Below are 27,513 nucleotides of genomic sequence, written 5' to 3'. Positions count from 1 at the left end.
GGTTTGCTTATCTGATGTCATCATCACTCTTGTTATGTCCCCTCCTAAGTCCAGACTGAACAGGTCTGACTGCTTCCACTAATGGGTGAAACTATCACAACAAAGATAAAATAATTTTTGTTGTTGTTGTTTGAAGGTTTTGTTGAAAGGCAGCAAAATGAAAAAGCCAGAAGAAAATAATTCTGTAGCCAAACTTTAATAAAACATTCTTTAAAAGTCAAATGAAACCTATACAGTCAAATAGATGTGTAGTTGACTTTTTTTTTTTTCATGTAAAATTATACTTTCATAATAAACAAGACCAAATTATGCACATGACAAAATTATACTCTTTAAACATTTGCCATAAATACTGTACTGAAGCTTGCTATTTTAGAAAAAGAGTCCGTAACCTTTTTAACAGATTCATTTCCTGTTTAGGTGCACAGCATATCAGAAAGGAACTTCTGTGTGGACATTTCTGGTTCAAATGCAAAACAAAGAAAAATGCAGAGCAGCCAACTCAAAATGTGTTTCATAATATGCAGAATGTAAGTTTCTGTTCAAAACAACTAGTGGGTGTTATTTTGGATGTTTTAAAACAGTAGTGTAGATTCAGTAATCACCGGTTTTGCCATTGCAGTCATTTTTTCAAAGGACGTAAAAGCCCAGGTGGCTGTTGCTGTAGTTTCTTTTAGAGCTTACATCACTTTTTAATTGTTGGATGGATCGGCCTGAGTGAATATTACACACTGATTTGGTCTAAAGCAGGTGTGCTCTGCTATTCTCATCAACTCTGGCTTGTTCAAGTAGGTGTAGCTCTGTGGGATTTTGCAGCAGACAGCAGGAGGCAGGATCATTACAAGAATACACAGAACTTTCGACGACTGTAACGCCCTTCTTCAGTGTTCTTAGCATTTCTCCTGTATTGCATGCATGGAGAGCGCAAGCTGTCAGAGAACATTGCGGACACTTAATCTTCATGTGGCTTTCCTTTGGGTTTCTTCCTGTTTGGCGCCCCGTAATCACGTGACCTGGATTTGCTCACTGGGTAAATCCTGAGGACAGTGAAATTAACATTTCCATTACATTCCAATGGTTGATATTTGTACCCTCAATAAAGACTGGAAAAATACTTCATAACTGTGGCTTATCAAGCTAAAAGCTAATGATAATTATAGTAAAGCTTACATACATACTACCATTCAGTTTGGTGTCGGAGTTGTTTATGTTCACCAAGTCTGCATGCATTTCACCAAAAATCTCTATTTTAATATATTTCAAAATGTAATTTATTCCAAAGCTGATTTTTTAGCAGCCATTACTCCAGTCTTCAATGTCACATGATCCTTTAGAAATCAATCTAATATGCTGATTTGGTGTGCAAGAAATATCTTGGTTACTGTTGTAACCTCTGTTCCCTGATGGAGGGAATGAGATGTGGTGTCAAAGACTGACACTAGGGGGTGTACTTGGGAGCCCCAATCACCTCTGATACTTCTAACCTGGGGTGCTTCTCAATTCTTATTTGTGCATCCTCGTTTCCTTTCCTTGCTTCCTTTCCTCGCGTCTTAGCTCCACCCCTCCAGGATGCGAGGGAAGGACGCAAGGAAAAAACGAGAGGACAGAGGAATTGAATCAAGTGAAATGATAAATCCTCGCTCCCTTTAGCGTCACTTCAAAGCGTCGTCAGCTACACTCGGGATCTACCCACATGTTGTTAAAGTTTGGTTATTTAAAAAAATATAATAAATACTATAATGTGATAATGAGAAAAACTTATGTATCCTCGCTCATAACTCCTCAGGAAGCCTCCTCACTCCTCGTTCCTCGCCTCCTCACGGTGCAATTAGAGAATTGAGATGTCCTTCAAGATGGCTGAGCTCAATCGTTTTCCGGGTCATAGGATGGAGGACGGAGGAGCGAGGAAACGAGGAGGGATATTGAGAAGCACCCCAGGTCTTATGGAAAGACGTACCTGTGGGAACGTTTTCGCAAGTCGCAAAAATACGTACCAGTACTGATGCCAGTACATATCACTGCAGTTTCCAACAGAAATGAACACTAGAGGCAGTAAAAAAGCAAGCGCTTTTAATCGTTTTCATACACAGTTACGATTACGATTGGACTTTGCATTGCTTCACTAGCTCCATATGTTTTGCTTTTCTGACATAACAAGCTTGCTCGGTAGCTCAGGACGAGGAAGCCTTGGGTACGAATCTGGGGAAAAACAAGTTACCATAAAAGAGCTCAAAGATGAGAGATCAAAACAAGCTAAACAAGCAACTTAGTCACAAAGTGGTAGGCCACGTAAAATCGCAGAGCAGGGTCAGCACATGCGCATCTGAGGCGCACAGTACGCAGAAGTCGGCAACTTTCTGCAGAGTCAATAGCTACAGACCTCCAAACTTCATGTGGCCTTCAGATTAGCTCAAGAACAGTGTGTAGAGAGCTTCATACAATGGGTTTCCATGGCCAAGCAGCTGCATCCAAGCCTTACATCACCAAGTGCAATGCAAAGCGTTGGATGCAGTGGTGTAAAGCATGCCGCCACTGGACTCTAGAGCAGTGCAGAGGTGTTCTCTGGAGTGACGAAACACACTTCTCTGTCTGGTAATCTGATGGACAAGTCTGGGTTTGGTGGTTGCCAGGAGAACAGTACTTTCCTGACTGCATTGTGTCAAGTGAAAAGTTTGGTGGGGTTTATGGTAAAAAAAACTTTTGGTAAAAGTTTATGGTGTGGGGTTGTTTTTCAGAGGTTGGGCTTGGCTCCTTAGTTCCAGTGAAAGGAACTCTTAATGCTTCAGCATACCAAGACATTTAGGACAATTTCATGCTCCCAACTTTGTGGGAACAGTTTGGGAATGGCCCCTTCCTGTTCCAACATGACTGTGCACCAGTACACAAAGCAAGGTCCATAAAGACATGGATGAGTGAGTTTGGTGTGGAGGAACTTGACTGGCCTGCACAGATTCCTGACCTCAACCCGACAGAACACCTTTGGGATGAATTAGAGTGGAGACTGTGAGCCAGGCCTTCTCGCCAACATCAGTGCCTGACCTCACAAATGCGCTTCTAAAAGAATGGTCAAAAAAATCCCATAAACACACTCCTAAACCATGTGGAAAGCCTTCCCAAAGGAGTTGAAGCTGTTATAGCTGCAAAGGATGGGCCAACTCCATATTAAACCCTATGGATTAAGAATGGGAAGTCATTAAAGTTCATGTGCATGGAAAGGCAGGCGTACCAAAACTTTTGGCAATATAGTGTATTTTGTGTGTATTCAGCCGGAAAATACACATTGTGTTGCAATGGTATTATGTTGTCATTCCGCTTGTAGCATGCGCAAGTGATAATTCTCTGTCAACCAATCAATGTTCTGCAGCGAGTGTAGCTCCACCCTTTTTGTACTGGTACTATTGGTACTATTATCCTAGGTACAACAACAGAAGGGCCCCAAAAAAGTGGTACAGTATGGATCGGTATTTTGGTACCATTCACAACTTCTGACAATGGAAACTTGAAAATAATTGCGTACCGTACTCTACTGTACTGTACCGTACCGCTCAGTGGAAACAAGTCATTTATGAGCTCTTCATGTACTTCCGGGAAGAAAGGCACTGGAGCCCAGACACCAAACATCCAACCAAGAGTGTTCAGGAAAGTGCGGAGGATTCCACTACAGCATAATGCTCTCGGCCGCCTGGGCAAGCATGGCCGCCAACTCAGAGACACACTGCACCCAAGGGTGGGAGCCCAGATGAGTCTTCCATATCAGAAGGCATTAGCCAACCCTCTATTGCTGCTATCAACAGCTCATCCGGATCCCAGAAAGAGAAATCAGGTTCGACATGTGACGTAATGTCAAACTCATCCGGGAACTCCACTGGGCGCAACGTTCAAGACGTGGAACAGGAGGCTCATAGGGATTGAGCAGGCAGAAATGCTCCTGTTGTTGCCCTCATATTGCTCTCAGTGCTAGCTGTGACAGCCATGTGCATTGCAGAAGGACCACCACGTGGAGAGGCTGAAGTATTTTGAAATGACCCCATCACGTGAGGCAGCGATCATGGTCATCTGAGCATGATAAATATCAGAGGTGATTGGAGCTCCCAGGTACGACCCCTAGAGTCAGTCTTCAACACCATGTCGAAGTGACTGACAGATAGGGAACATTTCTCATTATTATCAATCTTGAAAACAGTTATGCTGCTTAAACTTTTTTGTGTAAACAGTGATACTTTTTAAAGTATTTTTTGATGAATAGGTAGTAAAATTAAAAAAATGTAATAACATTTATTTGTAACATTAGTTTTCTTAAGTATTGCTAATTTCTTTGAAAAAATTACTGATGCCAGACTTTTGAATGGTAGTTTACTGTATATAAATATTCATCTGACGCAATAAAACAAGGATTTCAATTAGGGTCACAACATTAAACCTTATAGGCTACACGTAATAAAATACAAAAAGTGCTAAAAACAGCGATGAACCAATTTACTAAATATTTAATATAAGACTGGAAAATGCAGCAGGGACTAGAGAAGAAATCTGTGAATCATTTGATTTAAACCATCCAAACTAAAACTGAATCTTCCCAATCCTCCAGTGATAGAGGACAGTTTAGGATAATTGTATTAATGCTACAGAAACCTACTGGAAAAAAATAGCTTGTTAGTGGAAAAGTGGATATGTTAGGAAAAGAACTGAACTAATGTCATGTTAATGAAAATGTAGCAACATTTCTGAAAGTCGCTTTTTGCGGATTGACCTGTTCACTCCATCCTATTCCACATGCACCAACTGTATATTTTCCCACCTGCGCTGATAGAGGTAGATGAGGAAGACCACATCATCTCTGAAGCACGCCAACTGATGGGGTCCAGGGGTTGTTATTATTCCGCTGAACACATCACTGATGAACGTGTTCAAGCCCTGAGAAGGAAAGAGTCTCTTTATATTGAAATCTTAAAACTTCCTATTAAAGCTGCAGTCCGTAACTTTTTTTGGTTAAAAATTATCCAAAATCAGTTTTTGAGCAAGTATATAACCGGCCAGTGTTCAAAACTATCTCATTATCTTAGCTCGATTCACAATGGTAAGCATGTAATAATGTTTTATAATAAGAGCGACATGGTGGATTTCCGCGGGAAATTCGAGCATGCAGCAGTTCCTCTGTGCGTCATTACGTCACGTTCGTAAACAGAAAGGAAGGAGTCCCGTCCAGGCTAGTTGGTTTTATCATGTGAGGATGCTGCTCTTAGCGGATCATTTATAGCCTTTTCTCACAGCAGCTGAAATAATTAAACTTATAGTTTTGATGGCGGATTGTAATCCAGAAAGGTCCAAATGACAATCATCAGTGACAACTGAAGATTCACCCGTAGTCAAAAAGCAAAAGACAAAAAACAATTTGAGAACAAAGTATAACAGTAATAATAATTTGCACGGTTTGGCATGATCCGAGCTAAGCGATTGTTAGATTTAATCATCATTGGCAGCGCGATTCATTGTAGGCCTAATGCTTTTTTCCTCAGTTGGTCAGAACAAAAGTGGCAGACATGTTACTTACTTGTTCAGCTGATATTTTCCAGTGAAAATTCTTATATTGGTCATACTTTCAAGATGTAGAATCTGTGATTCAGAAGTACAGTATCCACACCGGTGCGGTGACTGACAGCAAGCATTAGATTCATCCGTGCTGACGAGCTGTGCCGACGCACAACGCACGTACAGATAACTGTTCTGCATATGACTGCAATCGCAAGTTTCAAACAGAGATGGCGACAAAGATGAAAAATCGCGGACTGCAGCTTTAAGCTCAAACAACTTTAAAAAGATGTAAGATTGGTGTTCCCCATTCAGAACAGGTAATGTTCTGATATTTAAAGGTGCTCTAAGTGATGTCACGCGTTTTTAGGCCAAAACATTTTTTGTCACATACAGCAAACATCTCCTCACTATCCGCTAGCTGCCTGTCCCCTGAACATACTGTAAAAAAAAGCGGTCTCTGTAGTCGCCACAAGCTCCGAAATGGCAATAAAAACAAACTGATGCAGCCTGGACCACGAATCATAATAAACATGCTCCAGCCAATAACCGACAAGAATGATTTTAAATGTGCGTTCATGACTGTTTCAGGAAGCACGGAGGGGAGGGGGAGAAGGAGGAGGAGGAGGGAGGGTCTGGCTAACCTCTGTTTTGTTTGACAACACTTCGAACGTCAACAGGAAGTTACTCCACCCAGGATCACTTAGAGCACCTTTAAATATTATATATATATATATATATATATATATATATATATATATATATATATATATATATATATATATATATATATATATATATATATATATATATATATATATATATATAAATATATATAAATGTAATTTTACATTTTTTTTTTTTCTCCTGAGATGTTTATGGCCATTGAACTAAATGATCAGTTACCTTATTAAAAATAAGCTTCAGCCCTAACGTTAAGATCCTTCTGAAGGATATGCAGAGCAGTAGGTGCTACACACAGCCAGGAACATGTCTGATGACCTTTCACCAAGTCAGTGTTTTTCAACTGGTGGGTTGTGTCGCGGAGTGCATAGTCAAAGAAAAAAACATACGTGTGTGAGGTCTGAAAACGCACTCTGATGACAGAAGAGATCACTTCCGGCATCAGAGTGCATTCAGACCTCACACACCGGATGCTCAAGGCAGTTGGACATAATGGTGTATTAGAGGTAAAAAAATGATATAAATACTGTTCGGTTTCTCGCACAAAATGATCATTTCGTGTCTTAGGACATCAATGTGTCGTCACGAGCCACAGAGTTTCATTTGGATTTGTCTGTGCATGTTTTTTTGACTCTTATAGATGGAGTTCCCATTGACATGCATTATACGACTGACAGACTGCAACGGTTGGAGTTAAAAATCATCATTTGTGTTCTACTGAAGAAACAAAGTCACCTACATCTTTGATGCACTGGGGGTAAGCAGATAAACATCACATTTTCATTTTTGGGTGAACTATCCCTTTAACAACCATGTGGGTCCCATGGCCAAACCAGTTGAGAACCACTGATCTAAATAATACTTCCTCCTCATTACCTCACTACAACTGTGCAGGCAAGTCTCTTAAAGGGATAGTTCACCCAAAAATGAAAATTTGATGTTTATCTGCTTACCCCCAGGGCATCCAAGATGTAGATTACTTTTTTTCTTCAGTCGAACGCAAATTATGATTTTTAACTGCAACCGCTGCCGTCTGTCAGTCAAATAATAGCAGTGATTGGGAACTTGAACAATAAGAGTCGAAAAAACTTCCATAGGAAAATCCAAATTAAACCCTGCGGCTCGTGACGACACATTGATGTCCTAAGACACGAAATGATCGGTTTGTGTGAGAAACCGAACAGTATTTATATAATTTTTTACCTCTAATACACCACTATGTCGAACTTCGTTCAGCTTCCGGCTAGTGAGGTCTGATCGCGCTGACAACGGAAGAGATGTCTCGCGCTCATTGAAGTATATGGGCGAGACATCACTTCCGTCAACAGAACGCGTTTTTTGACCTCACTAACAGGAAGCTGAACGAAGTTGGACATAGTGGTGTATTAGAGGTAAAAAATTATATAAATAATGTTCGGTTTCTCGCACAAACCGATCGTTTCGTCTCTTAGGACATTAATGTGTTGTCACGAGCCGCAGGTTTTAATTTTGATTTGTCTAAGCAAGTTTTATTTACTGTTATAGTTGAAGTTCCCATCCACTGCTATTATTTGACTGACAGACGGCAGCGGTTGCAGTTAAAAATCATAATTTGCGTTCGACTGAAGAAAAAAAGTCACCTACATATTGGATGCACTGGGGGTAAGCAGATAAACATCAAATTTTCATTTTTGGGTGAACTATCCCTTTAACACTAAATATGTGCCGCTGATGTGTTAATGTGGGTGCTCATTAGTAATGGGGTGTCGAATCCAAAAGAGTCGATTCCTCGACTCTTAATAGCCCTAGAGCCATTGCTTGTCTGAAAACGCTCACTCGTGTGTAAGAGAGCACAGAAATAACATCACAGTCATATAGTTTTATCCTACATGTAGCTTATTTACAATTAAATAACAGCCATTTACGCTGTAATTTTATACTGTGCCAGCTTTTATTTGGTTTACCATGGTATCCTAATTTATTTTCACAATCATTAAACTAATCTTAATTTAAAAAAAAAAAAAAAAAAAATGCCAACAAGAATAAACACATTAATAAGTGTACATTATTGTGTGTATTTGGACTTGATATTATTTTTAGTATCTTGAACGTGATCTTGTCCAGGCAGCTTTTTGCAGTATTACAAGAGATTACAATGTGCTTTTTTTTACCCTCAATTGAACATTTAGATGAATTAGATGAATTCATTAAAGTATACATTACCTTCTCTCTCTTTTATTTAACTCTGAAATAATATTCAACCAAGGCCTTTTCTCGTGACTTTTCTAAAATTAGGTAGTATTGGCAACAACTAGGAAACGATGATGATGCATCATTTCAAGGTAATGTCATCTCTAAATTGGACTAATCTGGCCAGTGACACTAAAAGTGTGTTGTTTTAATAAAGGTTGTTTTAGGCTTTGTGCTGGAAAAAAGAATAGCCTACATTTAGAGTGTAATAATGACACCAATCTTGTATTCTTATGTTGCTGACCCTGTTTTGACTTAATGTAAATGAAGCAAATTGAGTTGATTTGCAGATTTGATTTGCGGTGTCCTACAAAGTCGGGGATCCGAATTGACTCTGAAAAACATGGAATCGAACACCCCTAGTGCTCATGTGTTAATGCATACACAAGTTTTAACAGCTTGTGGTCAATTTAGTTTTTTTAACTCTTTAATTTGAGTGCTGTGGTTTTAGAATGATGTGAGCTGCAAGTAGGTCTACAACAGTCAGGCGTCTGCTAAGCATGATTACATGCACAGCGGAATGCAAAATGTCATCTATGGTCGCATTACATGGTTCATGTGACCCAATTCTGATTTTTTCCTCCCATGTGGCACAGATCGGATATGACCCAAGAACATGTGTAGCAGGTGTGCATTTAGAACATTATTTTGTGATTCCACTTTCCTTGTCTATTTTTGTTTTTTTTATCTTTCTTTCCGGGCCGCCATGCTGATTTGGGGGATGGGCGCACTTTGCTTCTTCCCAGTCTGCATGAGTTTTCACAGCGGTAGGTCACACAAGTTTAAGTGGTGATTCAATAAGGGCCATATTTTGTATAAAAGATGATTTCACATGATATACTTGTATAATTGTGACTTTGAGTTTGACCTCTGTGATGTACACACACATTTTGTTGATTATTTTCTTTCTTGAAGTGGTTTTCTTGACATTAATTTTTATCTTTATCAGTGTCGCGCATTGCTGCCACATGTTGCTCTAATTGCTGCACAAGTCCTCATATCTATTTGTGTTACCCAGATTAAATAAACGAGGATTTGATAAGAGAAATTGCAGCGTTTTGAGAGCATTTGACACAACACAATGCAGATAACACACCGCTACAACTGTGAGTGAAGGAGTTGTCAGGGTTATAGACAAATGAGTGCACAGCGGTTATGGACGTTATTAGTAGTCAGATAAATATGGGAAGAGGGAGGGGTGTACTAAAGTTCAATCACATCAGTCTGGTGGTCTTGAGTCTGGGGTTTTTGGCCAAAATAAGCAAAGTGGTTCAACTATTAATATAAGTGAACTGTCAAAAATTTGCTTAATTGTTAAGCAAGATGTTAATGAGATGTTAACTTTAGAGGTGTTGGGGATGAGAAAATTTGTGTTGATGAGTGGGTGGAGACAGTAAAATGTGCTTGAGAAAGCGTGAAGTGCCCTTGAAAGACCAAGCTGGTGAAGTACTGACAAAGTTGAAGGGCAAAGCGAGTGATGTAGTAAAGTTTGGACTGAGAAATAATGCACTGATTGACCTCAGTGATTGTCCAAAGCCATTTTTAAACTGATCAAACAACACTGCAGTGATACTGTGTATTTGTGCATTCCTTTGGCAGATTTTTATGCCACCTCGCCTTTGAAAAATGAGAAACTACTGGATTAGCCTGCACAATGCTTCTGACATCGCTGGGGTTGGACTGAAGAGACAGTCACTGTGATGTTCATTCGGAACTACCCTGATCCAGAGCTGGCTCTAATATTGAAGTGTAAGCCACTGGATGAATAAACTGCAGCTGATGTGCAGGTAAGACTGGATGAGTATCACAGGGAGAGTAAGCTCCTTCAACGCAGGTCTAATGTACATGTGAGGGCATTGCGTGTCAAACTCAGTAAACAGATATTTTGTGTACCCATGGCTGTGGTATAGAGAAAAATACAGCAGTAGTGCCACCTCAGGATGCTGAGCAGTGTACTCATGGTGTATTCAAAATCAGTCTTTGAGTTGCATGATCAGTCTTTTGGAATGAGTTTTGGACCAGGGCTATAGTCAGCAGACAACAAAAGTCTACAGACATCAACATAAAGTAAGGAGTGATGTAATCAAACAAAATGGAGCATGTGAAGTATGTGGCGATGCACGTCATGTACTTTTTCAAATACTTTTTCACACTGTGGAATAAACCATCTATGCTTTGACTGTCATGACTATGGCCTGTGATGGAAATATTTTATGTCAACACGAAATGTACAGAAAATGCAGACTAAGGATGCTCAGGTCAAAGACCAGTGACATGATTGATTACATCTGATGCGGTACTCTGGTCTGCGGTACTCTAATTGCTTAGCTTAGATCATTACAAACCAATCACGAGAACAAATGACAGTGATGAAGACATTGATTTTTACTCAACTGTAAGACTTAAATGTGCATGTATCTTTCTATTCATTGAGACTCACTTGGTTGTTGTGACCAGTGATCTCCCGGCCGTAAATAAAACTTCATTTCTACAAAGAGCAACTTGGAAGTCGTGTCAGGTATATGCTGCGCAGCTAAGGAATACAAGTACTAAACGCTCAAAAGACCACAGCAGAGACAGTAATAGTGTTGGAAGACTATAGAGTCGACCTCGGGGTGAGGCTGTAATACTCTGAGTTAGTATTAATGATCCTCTGTCGGACCAGCGTACACCTGAGAAGGACGGTGAGAGTGTATAGATGCTAAAGACCTGTGCGCTCATGTATGATTGAGGTAGTGATAGTAGCTTCTTGACGGGACGCCGTCACCTTACTTTGGGAAGGGAATTACCTCGAAGTATTGGAAATGTATTAGAAGTATTTGAGAAGGAAATTACCTCGAGATACTGTAGTATTACTGAGTATTATATATATTATATTGACAACTGGAGGTTGTTTGAATTGTCAGTGGTGAAGTCAGATTTGTATTGAGAATTTCCACAACAGGCCACAGAGCATCAGCTTGCTCTGCCAGGACTGTCCACAAACCACAAGTTCAACAGAGCAGTCCTGACTCTGTCAGCTGGGAAACTAGATGGCCCACATGAGGAGGGGACTAGTGGAGAGCCATGCGTAATGTCCCCTGATAGTGACGATATTGATTTGCCATCTTTTTATTGAGTTTTGCAGTAGTGTTGATGACAAATACAAAAGTGATTTTACAAAATGTGCCTTAACACAAATGATGATCTGTTCTTTACTGATGTTTTAATACACAATGTTGTTTCGCTTCAAAGCATGCTTGAAGGGTGCTCAAAGCATGCTGGGTCTATGGCCTGTACAATGAGTACACAAGTCCTGTCCAAACTCATTGAAGCAAAATGACTTACCTCAGATGATGTATCTGCTCACACTGATTGGCTATGGTGGTCAGAAAACAAGTCCATTGTGACTGTGAGGTGCAGATAAAAGTGTTCGACTGCTCCTTCTCTGTACCTGCCTTAATTGTTGATAGGCAAAATGCTGAACAAATTTTGGGAAGCAATGTCATAAAATATTTCATTTATGACACGAAGATATCAAGTGATTTCTGTGGGAGAGTATCTGACTTGCAAGGCAGAGATTCTGATACAAGGGCTTTGATGCAACTCTTGTGCAATCCTCCTACAAAAGTAGGAACTGTAAAAATAAAACATACCGTCACTCTGGATCCCAAAATCTTATCTGCGGGCAGTACAGTTGTAAGATTTTATTCACAGAATGTGCCTAAGCAATACTAAACTGCTCAGACTTCCTTTAAGAAGGTTATCACCGAAGCTCTATGAGAAGCTGCGAGAGGCCTTAGATGATATGGAGGAGTGTGACATAATCAGAAAGTCAATGAGTGATTATGCATCACCTCTGGTATGTATAGGCTGTGCACAGGCTTCCGCTGGCTGAATGCGTCCACCATCAAAGATTCTCTTATGCATCAAGTGGATGCACTTGCGGCTCTAGGTGGTAACACATTCTTTTCCACAATGGACTTAACATCAGTTTATTATAATGTGAAAGTACATGAAGATGACAGAAAATTCACAGCTTTTGCTACAGCATTTGGTCTTTATGAATATAACAGGTTTCCGCAGGGTCTGTGCAATAATCCTGCAACATTCATGAGGATGTTGATGAATGTATTTGGCGATCAGAACTTCAGGAGCATGCTGTGCTATTTCAATGACATCCTCGTTTTCGCTCCTGATGAAGCTTACTTTGGAATGACTAGAGATGGTATTCCAGAGGCTCACAATCTGAAACTGTCTCAAAAGATGTCTCATTTATCCCATTTCATGAAACCTTTCCTTCCTTTTCGTGGACACATTGTGAGTAGTGAAGGCATCAAAGAACAGCATCTTATGGAAGATGGCACTGATATTCCATCTCAGACAAAAATAAGGTCATTTTTGTGGATGGTGGTTTTCTACAGGCAGTATATCGAATACTGTTCTCGCATTGGTAGACCCCTTTTTGCATTAACATCAGGCATGACATACCAAAGGACACTCTTCTGACTGGACCCAGGAATGTAGAGATGCGTTTAGTACGCTGAAACAGGCTTTACTTGAAAGAGTAATTTTGGCACACCCTGATTTTAGTAAACCCTTCTTGCTGTCTGTTGATGCTTCCAGTAATGGGCTTAGTGCGGTGCTTTCTCAGGTAGTGGCGGGTGGAGTGGTTGCTTGCCCCATAGCCTTTGATAGCAAGTCATTTAATTATGCCCATTCAAAATATCCAGCACACAGGTTAGAGTTTTTTGCTCTCAAATGGGCAGTATATGACAAATTTAGTCACTGGCTCAAAGGTCAGCAGTTCTCAGTATGGACAGACAACAATCCGCTGACCCACATTCTTACAAAACCCAAGTTGGATGCTTGCAACCAAAGATGGGTTGCAAAGCTCGCTCCATATAATCAAATACATTCCTGCGCCTTAGAATGTAGTCACAGATGCCCTCAGCCATCAACCGTTTGTGCGACCTAGTGTGTTCCACCGACTTGCAAGAGTGGTGCTCTCCTAGAAGATTCTTAGGTAGGGAATCTGTAGAACATCCAAGATGTGTTCTGCTAGTCATGTCATACTTTTGAGAAACAAACACATGACAAGTCTTGTTCAGATATTGAGGTAAATAATGCTGCTTTATCTATTTCTTAGGAGGACATTTCTGCCATTCTGAACAGTAGCTGACAACAGGACAATCATGTTCAGCCATATGCTTACCTGCTTCCACAGCCTCTTGGGTCGATTGGGTCCATCTCGTTTGTCAGATGATCCAGTACTGTCAAGGCAGGAGCTGACAGACTTACAAGAGGGAGAGGGCATGCGCGAGAGAAAGAGAGCTACAATGAAGCTTTTTGCTTAAAAGAAAAACAACAAGGCGGTCTTTTAAATTAACCGGGCAAAGTTTGAAATTCTGCTGCTGAATATATGTGTGTGCGCAATTTCTTTCACGTTAGACAAAGTTCCCACATCAATATAGTGCTTCATAATACAACATTGAAGCAATCTTTTATTGCTTAAATAAATGTGCTGACCTCGCCTTGTGATGGCTTGGAATTACAATGGGAATCGGATATGCGTGTTTTGACGTAGGTCGCATGTTCAGAGATCGGATATTTATCGGATTTAAAACCACATTTGGAAGTGGCTCAGATCGGATGCGGAAAACGGATCTCATGTGGATTTTTGTGTTTACACGTGTGCACCTAATTCCGATGTGTGTCAGATGTGAGCAAAAGATTGGATTTTTCGTGCCAGTGTAAACGCAGCCAAAGTCTCTGGATGTATTAGTCGTGACAGATCATTTTACTAAGCTGACACAGACTTACCTTTGTCCTAATAAATCCACAAATGCAGTTGCGAAGCAGTTATGGGACAACTTTCTGCATCTACGCCTTTCCTGAGTGGTAAAGAGCGAGTACATTCAGATCAGGAAGCAAGTTTTAAAAGCAGCCTGATTTCTGAAATGCTTCGGCTTGCTGGTGTTCAAAAATCCCACACGACTCCTTACCACCCGATGGGTATCAGGACCATTGAGAGATTCAACCATACATTAGGCAACATGATTTGTGCTTTACCACTTAAAGCAAAGCACAAATGGCCTCAAATTATGAAGTTTCTCATTTTTTGCTATAATGCCACAATTCATGAGACAACTGGTTTTCCTTCATTGCAGTTGATGTTTGGTACAACTCCCAGGTTGCCCATCGACATGATGTTTGATTCTGTGTTGCTTGATGACAAGGTGGTCAACTATAACCAGTATGTGCAGTCTTTCAGAGATGATTTTGCACAAGCTATGAAAGCAGTCCAATATTCTGCCTCAAAACAACAACAGAGGCATGCAAATCTCTACAACAAAAAGCAGAAAGGTGCTCCAGTGAACATCAGTGATAGAGTGCTGCTGGCCAGTAAGGGTGAGTGTGGCAAGAGGAAAACTGCTGATAGATGGGAGAGTCACATCTACATAGTGACAGGAATGATGAGGTTCATACTTTCCAAATCAGAAATTATTTAACTGGAACTGAGAAAGTTGTTCATAGAAATCTCATTATGCCAGTGAACTTCCTGCCTTTTCAGAACAAGGTTTCTGAAGATGATTCTTGCAAGAATCTGAAGTAGGTCAAGTCTGTCTGAAGTAGGTCAAGTCTGTCTGTGAGCGAAAATGTGGGGCTGACATTGCCTGTCAATGAACTAGATGAGAGAATGGTGGCATGTCTGAACCCCCAGAAGTTGGCCTTTCTGAATCTGGTTCTGTCCAGTTAAGTGTAGATGAATGGCCTAGTAGCCTGACTGTACCGCATGCTACAGGCCACAATGGACAGACCTTTGAGAGAGAATGCATGTTAGCCTGATGTTGACAGGAACATTGATCAGGCTGATGCAGGTGTACATGCTGATACTTTAGCCAGTGTCTAATTGCAGCAGTGTTCCAGAGCTCCTTCTGGTCAGGGTGGATCATTAACTGTTAAACTAGGTGTGGGATGCTGGTTAAACCAGTCATTAGACTGATCCAGAATATGCGTCAGAAGGTTTTGTCTGGGTTGTAGTGTTTTTTGTTTGGTTGTTTGTTCATATAGGTGTGTGATTCTCATATTTAAAAATGATTAAATTCTGTAATTAAATTTTAATATCTATGATTGTAGTACCATTTACAAGTGATCCAAAAGTAGATAAGATTTTATGAAATCCTGAAAGGAATAATATTAATATACATCATCTGTGCACGAGGTAGGGCCTTAAAAACATCAGCCAGTCGTTTACGCGATCATCGCGTAAACGATTGGCCCTCTGGCTTGTCAATCACTGCCATGACATTCCTTGTGAGAGACGCGTAAACGATTGGTTGAGACGCGTAAACGATTGTCCGCAGACAGGAGTAACAACTGCAGATTATGAATTACCTGCGGTGAGTCCGACATAATCAATCCACTAACACAACACAGCGAATGCCGGTGGTAAACACTCTTGTTCCAATACAAGTGTTTACGAGTTTTGGGAGGCGTTCCTTCGAAGGAGGGGGGTTGTTCTTACGCATGCGCTCATTTCAAAAACTCAGTAACAGTCTTTGGTTTCTCAGTCGATGAAAAGATCCTCTTTAGCACCTTTAAGAGGCTTTGCTACACTCTAATTCTGAAAAGAATAGTCTTATGACTGGAGTATTTAGTGTTTCATGTGACATACATTATTATCTCTTGGTTTCACATGATATACTTTGTACACGTACAGTTTTTGTTGATTATTTTCATGAGCCCTAATATTTGTTTGTGTTACCCAGGTACATGCAGTATTGTTTGGGTGGGACAAAATATCGATATGGCGATATATCGTCGTCCTTCTCTGTACGATACGAGAATAGTATCGCTGCGCCAAATATCAATATTTTAATTCATAAAATAAAACGCTATAAATAGACTTCTCTGTTCAAAGCGTCTTTACTTCAAGGCGGCACTCAACACATGAATGTGGGAAACATGAACATAAGTTAACTAGCCTAAGAAAAAGAGGTTTTTAACAGGATGGCATAGAGAAGTGTGAGTAGCCTAAAATAGATGCTTCAGCCACGTTTAAGTTCAAAGTCTTGACGCACTTATATACCATTGATGTGACAAACGTTAACATCTTTGACGTTCTATACATGAGAGCGTTTGAAAGCATGGAAACTGCTGATAGATGCCTGCTTTCGAACGCTCCCGTGCTATCTGTGTAAGCGCTCTGTGAAGAACCTCAATGGGTCTGTTAGCACCTGGTCACTTCATGTATTTTCTCTGATCGAATAGCTATCCAATCGTGAAAAGGCCAGGTCTAAATGCCCTCTGAAACGCATTTTAGATGGATTTAAATCCGATCGCTCAAACCCCTTCAGGAGGAGGTCTGGGACGCATTCCAGTCAAAACTGTCTATGCATGTATCTGGTTGTTGAAACCACAAGTGTAAATTTTACTTCTCCAAAAAATTCTAAAACTGAAACGTGTGAGAGTCAGATATGACAACGCTACTGCATCAAGCATCGCCGCAGATGAACAGCTGAGTATCTCTTCAGCAAGCTGACGTGCAAACTGCCGCATATGAAAGTGAAAGTAAGTCGCAGACGCATAACACACAATTACCTTCATTAAAAGTAATAAGACCTTACCAGTGCAGTTGACGCTCTCTCCTATTGTGGTCTTTGATTTTGAAATTAGCTGATGGTCAATAAAATGCACCTCATTTGTTGCTTTCGGTGAAGTGAACACCATTAAATCTGCATATAGTGGATTTATCCGTTTTGTGGATAAGGAGAGAAAACATAACCTTTTCACTGGCATTTTGTTTTCATAAATAGACAGATATCGTGATGTATCATTATAGGATTGTCTAGCAAAATATCGATTATCACAGAATCGCTGAATCGTGATATTATCGCTATCGTGAGCCATGTATCGTGATCGTACCGTATCGTGAGGTACCCTGCGATTCCCACCCCTAGTATTGTTATACGTTCTTAAATTGCAAGCAGGAAAAAAGCACATGGATTCCAATATTCTCAGATTGGTCTCAGGCCTCATTTATAAGTGGAAATAAATCTGATATGATTTGGATACTTGCATTTGCATCTTCCATGTAAGTGGACAGGTATATTCCCTGTCGATGTGATTCATACATGGAGGATGAAGGCTCAACCCAAGGTTTTGCTGATCTTTAAAGATGGTGAGGAATGCAAAATCTTGTATTATCATTTCATATGCGTCCATTGTATGTTGAGCAATTTTTACTTCCTTTTTTGGCCTAAGCTTTTCCGGGTCATTGTGTTGTGTCGCCAAGTGTGTAGTGTAAATGCGGATATGGGTCACTTTTAAAAGAAGATGTAAGCTGGTCATCAAAAAAATATCAGATATTGTCAAGAAATTGAAACTGGGAATCAAGACCAGCAGTGTAAATGCGGCCTATGTGAGCAGCCTCTTAGTTTTAATGGTCTTTTTGGACTGGGTTGTGAGTTCTGAATATTTCAGTATATTTTGAAAAAGATCACAGAAAATCAATCTTTCATTAAATTAACTGTAACATACCTTATACATCAAGATGGACATCTGGAGGTGAGCCACTGATTTTAACTGTGGAGAAAAGCAAAAGACACACTTAAGGAACATTCAGAGGAAACAGTACAGGAAAAAGACAACTTCAGTAGAACTGTATTTTAGAGCTGGACTATAAACAAACCTTATAATTGATGAACAGCTGAGGAACCATTGACAGAAATCCAAACGCATAAACACCTTAATGTTTAAAAAGAAGAAGAACTTTCATTTTGACCTCCTTTGTGCAGTAAGTAATAAAGTGTGACTTAACACTTTTTATTAATAAAGCTCTTACCACTAATAAGGCCATTGGTTATCCAAGAGTACCAACTATTGAGAGTATACAACATAATGAAAACATAAATACATATATTAATATATACAATTACAAAAAAAAAAAAAAAATGTGAACCTTTTTTTTGTGAATTTTCCATATAAATATGACCTATATAGACAGATGAATTCAAAATAGAACCTTCTGATTTATGAGTTGAGTTGTCAGGAGAAAGGATGGACAACATATTTTCAAGCTGACATATAGAACTGATTCACAGTTACATGGTCATGTAGTTGCTGTTGTTGCTGCTCAAGGGAGTCACACCAGATAACAGCAAAGATGTTCAATGCTGGATTATTTCGCTTATTATAAGTTAAAATAGGCAGTGTTATTTGTTTAACTGGATGTCTCTTTATCTAGTTAGAGGACTTACAGGTAGATTCAGTTTCAAAGTAGGTCAAATTTATAGAAGATTCTTATGGGTTCACAAACTTTCCAGTAGAGAGAGAGAGAGAGAGAGAGAGAGAGAGAGAGAATACTTCATTAAAGTAAAAATGTTACCTTTTATTTTGGAGATACAAGTATGAGTATATGGCCCCACTGATACACAATGGATACATCAGGTATGACAAGAACTTCATGGCCTGTACAAGTAAAGAGAATGTCCTTGTGAAACTACTTAAAAATCAGATTAAAAAACATTTTTACAGGCCAAAAAAAAAAAAAAAAAAACCTGTGTCAAAGAATGTTAATTCTACAGGACCTCAGAAAACAGGAATAATAATGATCTAAATGGTTCAATGAATAAATTTAAATGCTTCAAAAATAATTTGCTCACACCTTAGAATCATAGTCTTCTGTTGCACGCTCAAAATCATCCATTCTTTCATCCTTAAAAAAAAAAAAAAATTACAATGAGTAAGATGAGTCGCATATTCCTAAAAAAGACCATACTGTGCTTACTAAGTATAAGTATTAAACACTTACATGAAATGTGGGTGAAAGTGCTAAGACCTTATTCACTTTCCATAACTACAAAATCAAGAACAAACGATAGTGGAGGAAAAGTCATGTTTGGTTTAAACCGAAAATAAATGCCAGCAGTCCAAAATGAGCACATTTTATCTATTTTTATACCTCAATTAGAGCTGAGATCCCAGTGGGAAGTAGAATAAGCCAGCTGGATTGCTCTTCTAGTAGATGGAGGAATATTACAATGGTGCTGAAACATCTCCACACAACTGCAAAGACAAACAAGATTTTATAGCCATTTTTCCCAACTGCGACAAATTATTTGTGGCTTTTCTTGTCGCACCAAAGTATAGCAGCTATTTTTTCAGTACCTGATCTTCTAGAAATACCAGCTAAACTCTTCTTTTCTCGCCAGAACCTTATGTCATTCTTGAAGGCAAAAACCTCAAATGAGAGCTGCAAAACAGAATATTCCATTATTGGTAAGATAATAATAATAATATATAATAATAAACAGTTTAAGTACATTTCACAGATAGGGTTTAGATCAAGCCAGGATTAGGCCTTAGTTCAATTAGGGCATTTAAGTGGCTTTATAAATGTGTCTTAGAAAAAAAAAAACATAAATGATGTGCATCTTGAGACAAAACAATGGCAGTGACATTTTAAGATATGTGAGTGGAAGTTGATTTCTGTTAAAACAGCTCAAACATGAATTTTAGGCTGGAACTTGCCTTTAACCTTGTCTGTGAAACCTAACATACATATTTTTATAAAGTATTTTTACATGAAATGCAGGCACTAGAATGGACAAAGCCAAGATGTGCAGCCCACTCTCAACAAACATGGCTTTAATTTCATCAAGATTCTGCTCCGAAAATCCTGAAAGAAGGAAAGTAGAAAAACATGCTTATGATTAATACAGAATTAAACATTAAACCTGAGAAAACTTGAGAATCTAGTTATTGAATTATTTTTGTATTTGATGCATATATGTCATGCATTTGTATGTCACTCACCAAAATGTTTGAGTGAGTATATGACAGCTTGTATGTGGATCCATATTCTGAATTTACGTAAGGTAATGGTGTCATATGATATTGTCAGCGGGACTGCTTTTGTGGTGCTGTTTATCTCCTGTGTAATTTAACACGTAAACTTGCATTCATAAATTAAACGCATTAAATAATTTTTTTTCATTTCAAAATCTTATATAAAATCGTCTTTTTATAACTGTCCTTTTTTATTTTACATACAATTAAGTCCTTTAATCGACTTCTTAGTTCATCAACCAGTATAAGTGGCAGATACAGTTTCCTTTTTTCCTTTTTTCCATCTTCAACTCTGAGGAAATAAAAGGAAAGTGAAACAAACAGGATTGGATGTCCAGGTAAGATATTAGACACAGATACACATTATCAAGGTTTCAGATAATAACTCACATTTTCATATAGCGGCGAAGGTCGCTGGGCACCGCAGCACTGTTGAAGGTGAAATCCTCATTCATCACGTTCAAGGTAAGGCGTGATCTCCAGTAAGAAACAATCTGCTGCTCTTCTGGTGCCTTTACAAAGGAAAATATATCCACTTTCAAGTTCTCTATTCACATCTATCATGGTGTATTTGCACATTGTAAAAAGTCTTTTTTGATTTTATTCAACTAAACTTAATTTACTGTGTTTATCCAATTGATTTGTCAAATGTATTTAAATTGACAAATTAAAAAAAAAAGTTCTCTCAACTTTTGGGAGTAAGTAAAACTTGGTCCTCAGTTGAGATTTTTTTTTTTTTTTTTTACAGTATATAAGCTTTGGAGTAGAGAACATATTAATTTAGTACACAGGCTATGTTTACATAGATTGATGAAGTAAGATAATACTTCACTTTACTGTATTTTTATACAGTTTTGTATGGAACTTGCGGCCATAGTTGACTAATGATGCTTTTGAGAAATGCACATCTGGATAAGAGAATCATCTAAAAGCATTAAAGGTGCCCTAGAATTAAATATTGAATTTGCCTTGGCATAGTTGAATAACAAGAGTTCAGTACATGGAAATGACATACAGTGAGTCACAAACTCCATTGTTTCCTCCTTCTTATATAAATCTCCGAAGAACAGGCGAATCTCAACATAAAACCGACTGTTACGTAACAGTCGGGATCATTAATATGTACAACCCTAATATTTGCATATGCCAGCCCATGATCGAGGCATTAGACAAGGGCAGGACGTCTGGATCTGTGCACAGCTGAATCATCAGACTAGGTAAGCAAGCAAGAACAATAGCGAAAAATGGCAGATGGAGCAATAATAACTGACATGATCCATGATATCATGATATTTTTAGTGATATTTGTAAATTGTCTTTCTAAATGTTTCGTTAGCATGTTGCTAATTTACTGTTAAATGTGGTTAAAGTTACCATCGTTTCTTACCGTATTCACGGAGACAAGAGAGCCATCACTATTTTCATTTTTAAACACTTGCAGTCTGTATAATTCATAAACACAACTTCATTCTTTATAAATCTCTCCAACAGTGTGTAATGTTAGCTTTACCCACAGATCATATAGCCTCAAACTCATTCAGAATCAAATGTAAACATCCAAATAAATACTATACTTACATGATCCGATGTATACATGCAGCATGCATGATGAACATCTTGTAAAGATCCATTTTGAGGGTTATATTAACTGTGTTTATGCTGTTCAAGGCAAGCGCAAGCTCTGGGGGCGGGGGAGCACGAGAATTAAAGGGGCCGCAACCTATATATCGGTGCATAGTTAATGATGCCCCAAAATAGGCAGTTAAAAAAATGAATTAAAAAAAAATCTATGGGGTATTTTGAGCTGAAACTTCACAGACACATTCAGGGGACACCTTAGACTTATATTACATCTTTTAAAAAGAAGTTCTAGGGCACCTTTAAATCAACTTTATTTGTACTTGAAAGTAAAGCTGATTTAAAGCTTTTAGTTGATGCTCTTATCCAGATGTGTGTTTCCCAAAAGCATCATTAGTCAACTATGTTCGCAAATTCAGTTGTTACCAATGTAATTAAAACGATTTGGCAATTCCCAAAACTATAGTTCCAATGAACATTCACAAACAGTGTTGCAAACTTGTGTGGTTGGAACTAAAGCTCTAGAGCTGAGGTTAGAAGCATAGTTTACTGCTAAAATGACATGTGGACATAATAAATCATTATACTGAGCAAAATAAGCAAGCTGACATTCAATACAATCTATTTATTTCATTTCAAATATACACAAAAAGTGCGCATATGTGTCACGGCTGTGACTGTAAAGAGCGCACGACAAAGGAGTAAGGAACAAAATAGTCTTTAATAAATCCAACAGGGAATACATAAGAAATCGCAGGAGAAAAAAAAAAAAAACAGACAAACACATTAATACTGATGCCATGGAACAATAAACAGACAGAAAATACACAGAGAACGTAATCAAAAGAGAAACAGAACAGGTGCGTGGAATTAGGAACTATGGAAACTAATTAACAAACAGAGAAACTAACTAGGAACCCAGGCAAACACAAACATAGCTGAGTGAAAACTAAACAAAAACAGAACATACATGTTACAATATGGATATGGGAGTATTGTCAGTACATTGGGCAGTACACTTTAAACCATATTTCAAAGACAACAGAAGTAATTATTAAATTACATATTTGTACATATTGTACTTAAGTATATACTTAAGTCTCACTTAAGCAGTCTTATTTAATATAAGTGAATTTAATATAAGTTTAAACTATAATGCATTTTCATTTAATTGCAAATAACAGGCAGTTAACTGTTCGAAAACATTACATTCACTTAAAGCTGCAATCCGTAACTTTTTTTGGTTAAAAATTTTCCCAAATCAATTTTTGAGCAAGTACATAACCAGCCAGTGTTCAAATCTATCTCCTTACCTTAGTCCGATTCACAATGGCAAGCTTATAATTATGTTTTCTAATTCAGTAATTTCTGTGGGAAATTCGGCTTGCCGCCGTTAGTCTTTGTGTCATTACGTCACATCTGTTTACATAAAGAGTGAGTCCCCAGCTAGTAGGCTATATCATGTGAGGATGCTGCAGGAGATGGATCATTTATAACCTTATCTCACAGCAGCTGCAATAATTAAACTTTTAATTTTGATGGCAGATTGTATGGCATGACAAATTAACGCTAGTGATTAGACTCTACAGAAAATGAAATCTACAGGTAACGCTAATATTACACTAAATACACACGGTCATGCAATGCTGATGTTGTTAACATTAACAATTTGAGAACAAAGTATAACAATAATAATAATTTGCATAGTTTGATGTGATATGAGCTAAGCGATCGTTAGATTTAATCACCATTGGTATTGCGATTTATTGTAATGCTTTTTTTTTCCTCAGTTGGTCAGAACAAAAGTGGCAGATTTGTTGCTTTTCTGGTAAAAATTCTTATTTTGGCCATAATTCCAAGATTACAATCTGTGAGATTCCAAAGTACCTGTACAGTATCCATATCGGTGACTGACAGCCACACATTCTCCTCATAACATTAGATTCATCCGCACTGAGGAGCCGTGCCAATGCACAACCCATGTAAATATGATAATTCCGCAAATAACTGCAATTGCAGGTTTCAAACAGAGATGGCGGCAAAGAGGCAACTTATGGACTGCAGCTTTAAGTATGTTCTTTTAAACATATTCATTCCCCCAGTTTCACAGACAAGGCTTAAGCTAGTCCTAAACTAAAATGCATGTTTGAGCTTCTTTAACTGAAAGCAATCTTAAAATACGTTTTACGTGTTTATAAAAGCTACTTAAATATCCTAATTGAACTATTGCCTAATCCTGGCTAAGGCTAAGCCCTGTCTGTGAAACCGGGCCATTATTTCTGTAAAAAAGTAGTCTTTTTAAAAGTATGCCAAAATGTACTTCTTTTTTATAAGGTTAATTAGGGCAGCAATAAACTGCCACAATATTTGACACCTGATTTTTCCTGAAGATTGGGAGGAATTCAAGTATTCTGAACTAAAGATTGCTGAAGACTTGTGGGCAGTAATAATTGGCTACAATACCTCACGGTTAGTGGTGGTTCCAGACTGAAGAAGGATCACCTGAGAGGTGAGACGGGCCACGAGCCGCACATGTCTGCTGTCTTTCCAAGGCAAAACTCCACTCTTGTGTACAAACACCACAGCATGGAGGGTCCCATTGTTTTGGGTCATCTCAGGAACTGCGACACTCACCTTCCTGTAATCGCAAAACATTGTATGCTATCATTGTATGGAACCAAACAATGCAGTTTCAATATTCGCATACAATAAAACTGGTCAAAAAATTTAAGTAAAAGTTTCTAAAATTGTATCAATTTCTCACCAGATCACCATTTCTGAGCCGCTGTGTACTTTCTGTAACTAAATGGTAAATAAGATTGTCATCTAGCCCTACCAAAAATGTATTGTGGTGATCCTATGGTAGTGTGATGGTATCACATGATAAATACCATGATACTTTGATATATACTGGTACACATTTTAAAAAATTCCAAATGTCATTAAATTATTATTAAAATTAAACCAAATGGCATGTGCAAGGAAAATGGTTGTTTTTAGAGTGTCACATAAAATTATTTGATTATGACAACAAAAAAAAAACATTTTTAAAAGAAAATAATTGAAAAGAAATAAAAGAATGCATTAAAAGGAACATGAGGGACATAAAGAATAAGAGGCTTAAAATAAACATTTGCAAACAAATTATGTTTTCTCTACTAACTAACAGAACTAATTACTTTTAACTGGTCCCAGTCAGAAAATGTTCAAATAGTTATTTATTTTGTTATCATTTAAAACCTTGTGTAGGCATGTTCTCATCAACAACAGAACAGCTACAATCATTTAAAAAGTTTAATTACGTTTTTTATCTTAAGTCTGCTTAATTGAATGGAATGTGCACTTGTAGTGTACTTCAAATCTTAAAATAATAAAATATAAACTGCACTTGCAGAAACAACCCCATTTCCAGAAAAGTTACCTCTTTAACCTTTATTTAACTGCCAAAAGCACAAAAAGATTTTTAATGTTTTCACTAACCAACTTAATTGTATTTTGTAGATATGAACAAATCTAGATTTTGATGGCTGCAACACACTCCAAAAAAGTTGGGACAGAGGCTTGTTTACCACTATGTTACCTTTCCTTTTTAATTACACTTTTTAATCATTTGGGAAATGAGAATACTGATTGTTGCAGTTTTGCCAGTGGAATTTTTGCCCAATTTCAGCTGATGCAAAACAGTCTGAAATTGGGGTTGTAATATAATATTAATGAATAAAAGGTCACTCAAGTGTATTAAAGGGAGTATGTTTCTATCTTAACACTCTTAAAGGAATAGTTCACCCAAAAATGAAAATTCTGTCATCATTTACTCACCCTCATATTGTTCCAAACCTGTAGTTTCTTTGTTCTTCTGAACACAAAGGAAGATATTTGGAAGAATATAAGAATATAACAGATTGCGCCCCCCATTGACTACCATATTATTTATTTTTCCTACTCTGATAGTAAATGGGGGGCGAGATCTGTTTGGTTACTGACATTTTTGCAAGTATCTTCCTTTGTGTACAATAAAACAAAGAAACTCATACAGGTTTGCAACAACTTGAGGGTGAGTAAATTTCATTTTTGGATGAACTATACCTTTAAGTACATTTTTAAAAAGTGCACTTCGTAATGTCAAATTAAAAGTTTGTTTTAAATCACTATAGTTTAAAAATATTTTGTCATGCTTTAAAGAAGTATACATTTTAAAGGGATAGTTCACCCAAAAATGAAAATTTGATGTTTATCTGCTTAAGCTGATAAACATCAAATTTTCATTTTTTGGGTAAACTATCCCTTTAAATGTACTAAATTGCAATTTCATCTTTACAAATGTGTTATTACAAATAGGATATTTAAAGGGTTAATTCGCCCAAAAATGAAAATTCTGTCATTTATTACTCACCTTCATGCTGTTCCACACCCGTAAGACCTTCATTAATCTTCGGAACACAAATTAAGATATTTTAGTTGAAATCCGATGGCTCAGTGAGGCCTTCATAGGGATTTCAAAACACTGCTTCATGAAGCTTCGGAGCATAATGAATCAGTGTATCGAATCATGATTCGGATCGCGTGTCAAACTGCCAACGGCTGAAATCACGTGACTTTGGCGCTCAAACGCCAGATTCGATACGCTGATTCATTATGCTCTGATGCTTCATGAAGCAGTGTTTTGAAATCGGCCATCACTTTATAAGTTGTTATTTAGTTTTTTTTTTGGCGCACCAAAAATATTCTCGTCACTTTATAATATTAATATTGAATCACTGAACTCACATGAACTGATTTAAATATGTTTTTAGTACCTTTATGGATCTTGAGAGAGGAAGTGTCATTGCTCCCTATGCAGGCCTCACTGAGCCATCAGATTTCATCAAAAATACCTTAATTTGTGTTCCAAAGATTAAAGAAGGTCTTACGGGTGTGGAACGGCATGAGGGTGAGTAAATAATGACAGAATAACCCTTAAATCCTTGTCAGTACATTCAGCAGTAGCCTACTCTTTAAACCATATTTCAAAGACAACATAATGAAATTATATCATAAAGATTATTTAAGCATTGACTAGTTGCATTTAATACAAGACATTTTCCTTTTCCTTGAACTGCAACTAACATGTTCAAAAACATTACATTAACTTTGCAATCAAGTATCTTATATTATTTTAGTGTAGGGCATATTATTTCCGTAATGAGTACTCTAAAATTATGCTTAAACTAAAAAATTTATCTTTTCCACGTGGGTAACAAACCACAAAAGGTCAGCTTACCTTTCAAACTTGGTGTTTATATCAAATCTGTCCACTTTGAAAAGCAGGTTGTGTCCAGCTTCATCACTGGGGTCCACAGCGGAATAGATACTAAGCTGTTGAGAGATTACATGCAGTAACTGTATCCTTTTAAAGCAATGGACGACTTACAATACATTTGACAAAGATAGTTAAGTGAGATACTCTCACCTGAAGTCGAGGCTTGACAGTGAGATAAGATGTAACGCAGCTGTCCCCTTTGGCGCTATCACAGGGTTTGGTGTGAATGAAGCCGTATATGGCCCAGCAGGTATGGAGGACATACACCACCAACACCCCAAAAATCACTTTAGTGTAAGACATCTTGAACTGCGAGCCATTTTTGGGCTTAGAATAGCACGACGGGAACATCGTAACGCCAC

The 27,513-nt window shown here is 38.1% G+C and overlaps 1 protein-coding gene across 1 annotated transcript; it reads right to left on the bottom strand.

The window, feature by feature from the left end:
- Nucleotides 1-952: 952 nt before the first annotated feature.
- Nucleotides 953-27,502, bottom strand: LOC137024834 (lipid scramblase CLPTM1L-like). Its single transcript, XM_067392756.1, has 17 exons — nucleotides 27,302-27,502; nucleotides 27,113-27,207; nucleotides 24,321-24,490; nucleotides 20,665-20,809; nucleotides 20,479-20,566; nucleotides 20,242-20,359; nucleotides 20,010-20,104; nucleotides 19,594-19,678; nucleotides 19,388-19,491; nucleotides 19,238-19,282; nucleotides 19,091-19,141; nucleotides 18,812-18,894; nucleotides 18,269-18,303; nucleotides 18,116-18,171; nucleotides 17,965-18,009; nucleotides 4,799-4,914; nucleotides 953-1,037 (listed from the first exon to the last, which is right to left on the bottom strand). The coding sequence occupies exons 1-17, from the start codon at nucleotides 27,500-27,502 to the stop codon at nucleotides 953-955; spliced, it is 1,617 nt and encodes a 538-aa protein (XP_067248857.1).
- Between the last annotated feature and the right edge of the window lie 11 nt (nucleotides 27,503-27,513).

The sequence above is a fragment of the Chanodichthys erythropterus genome, chromosome 2 (assembly GCF_024489055.1).
Source record: "Chanodichthys erythropterus isolate Z2021 chromosome 2, ASM2448905v1, whole genome shotgun sequence".
Classification (NCBI taxonomy): Eukaryota; Metazoa; Chordata; class Actinopteri; order Cypriniformes; family Xenocyprididae; genus Chanodichthys; species Chanodichthys erythropterus.
This window is presented reverse-complemented; position numbering and strand designations above follow the sequence as displayed.

Coding starts and splice junctions, on each gene's coding strand:
- LOC137024834 (XM_067392756.1), bottom strand. CDS start 27,502: ATGTTCCCGTCGTGCTATTCTAAGCCCAAAAATGGCTCGCAGTTCAAG. Junction 24,491..27,112: donor ATAAACACCAAGTTTGAAAG/GTAAGCTGACCT, acceptor TTGCGATTACAG/GAAGGTGAGTGTCGCAGTTC. Junction 4,915..17,964: donor TGTCCATCTTGATGTATAAG/GTATGTTACAGT, acceptor TTTCCTTCTCAG/GGCTTGAACACGTTCATCAG.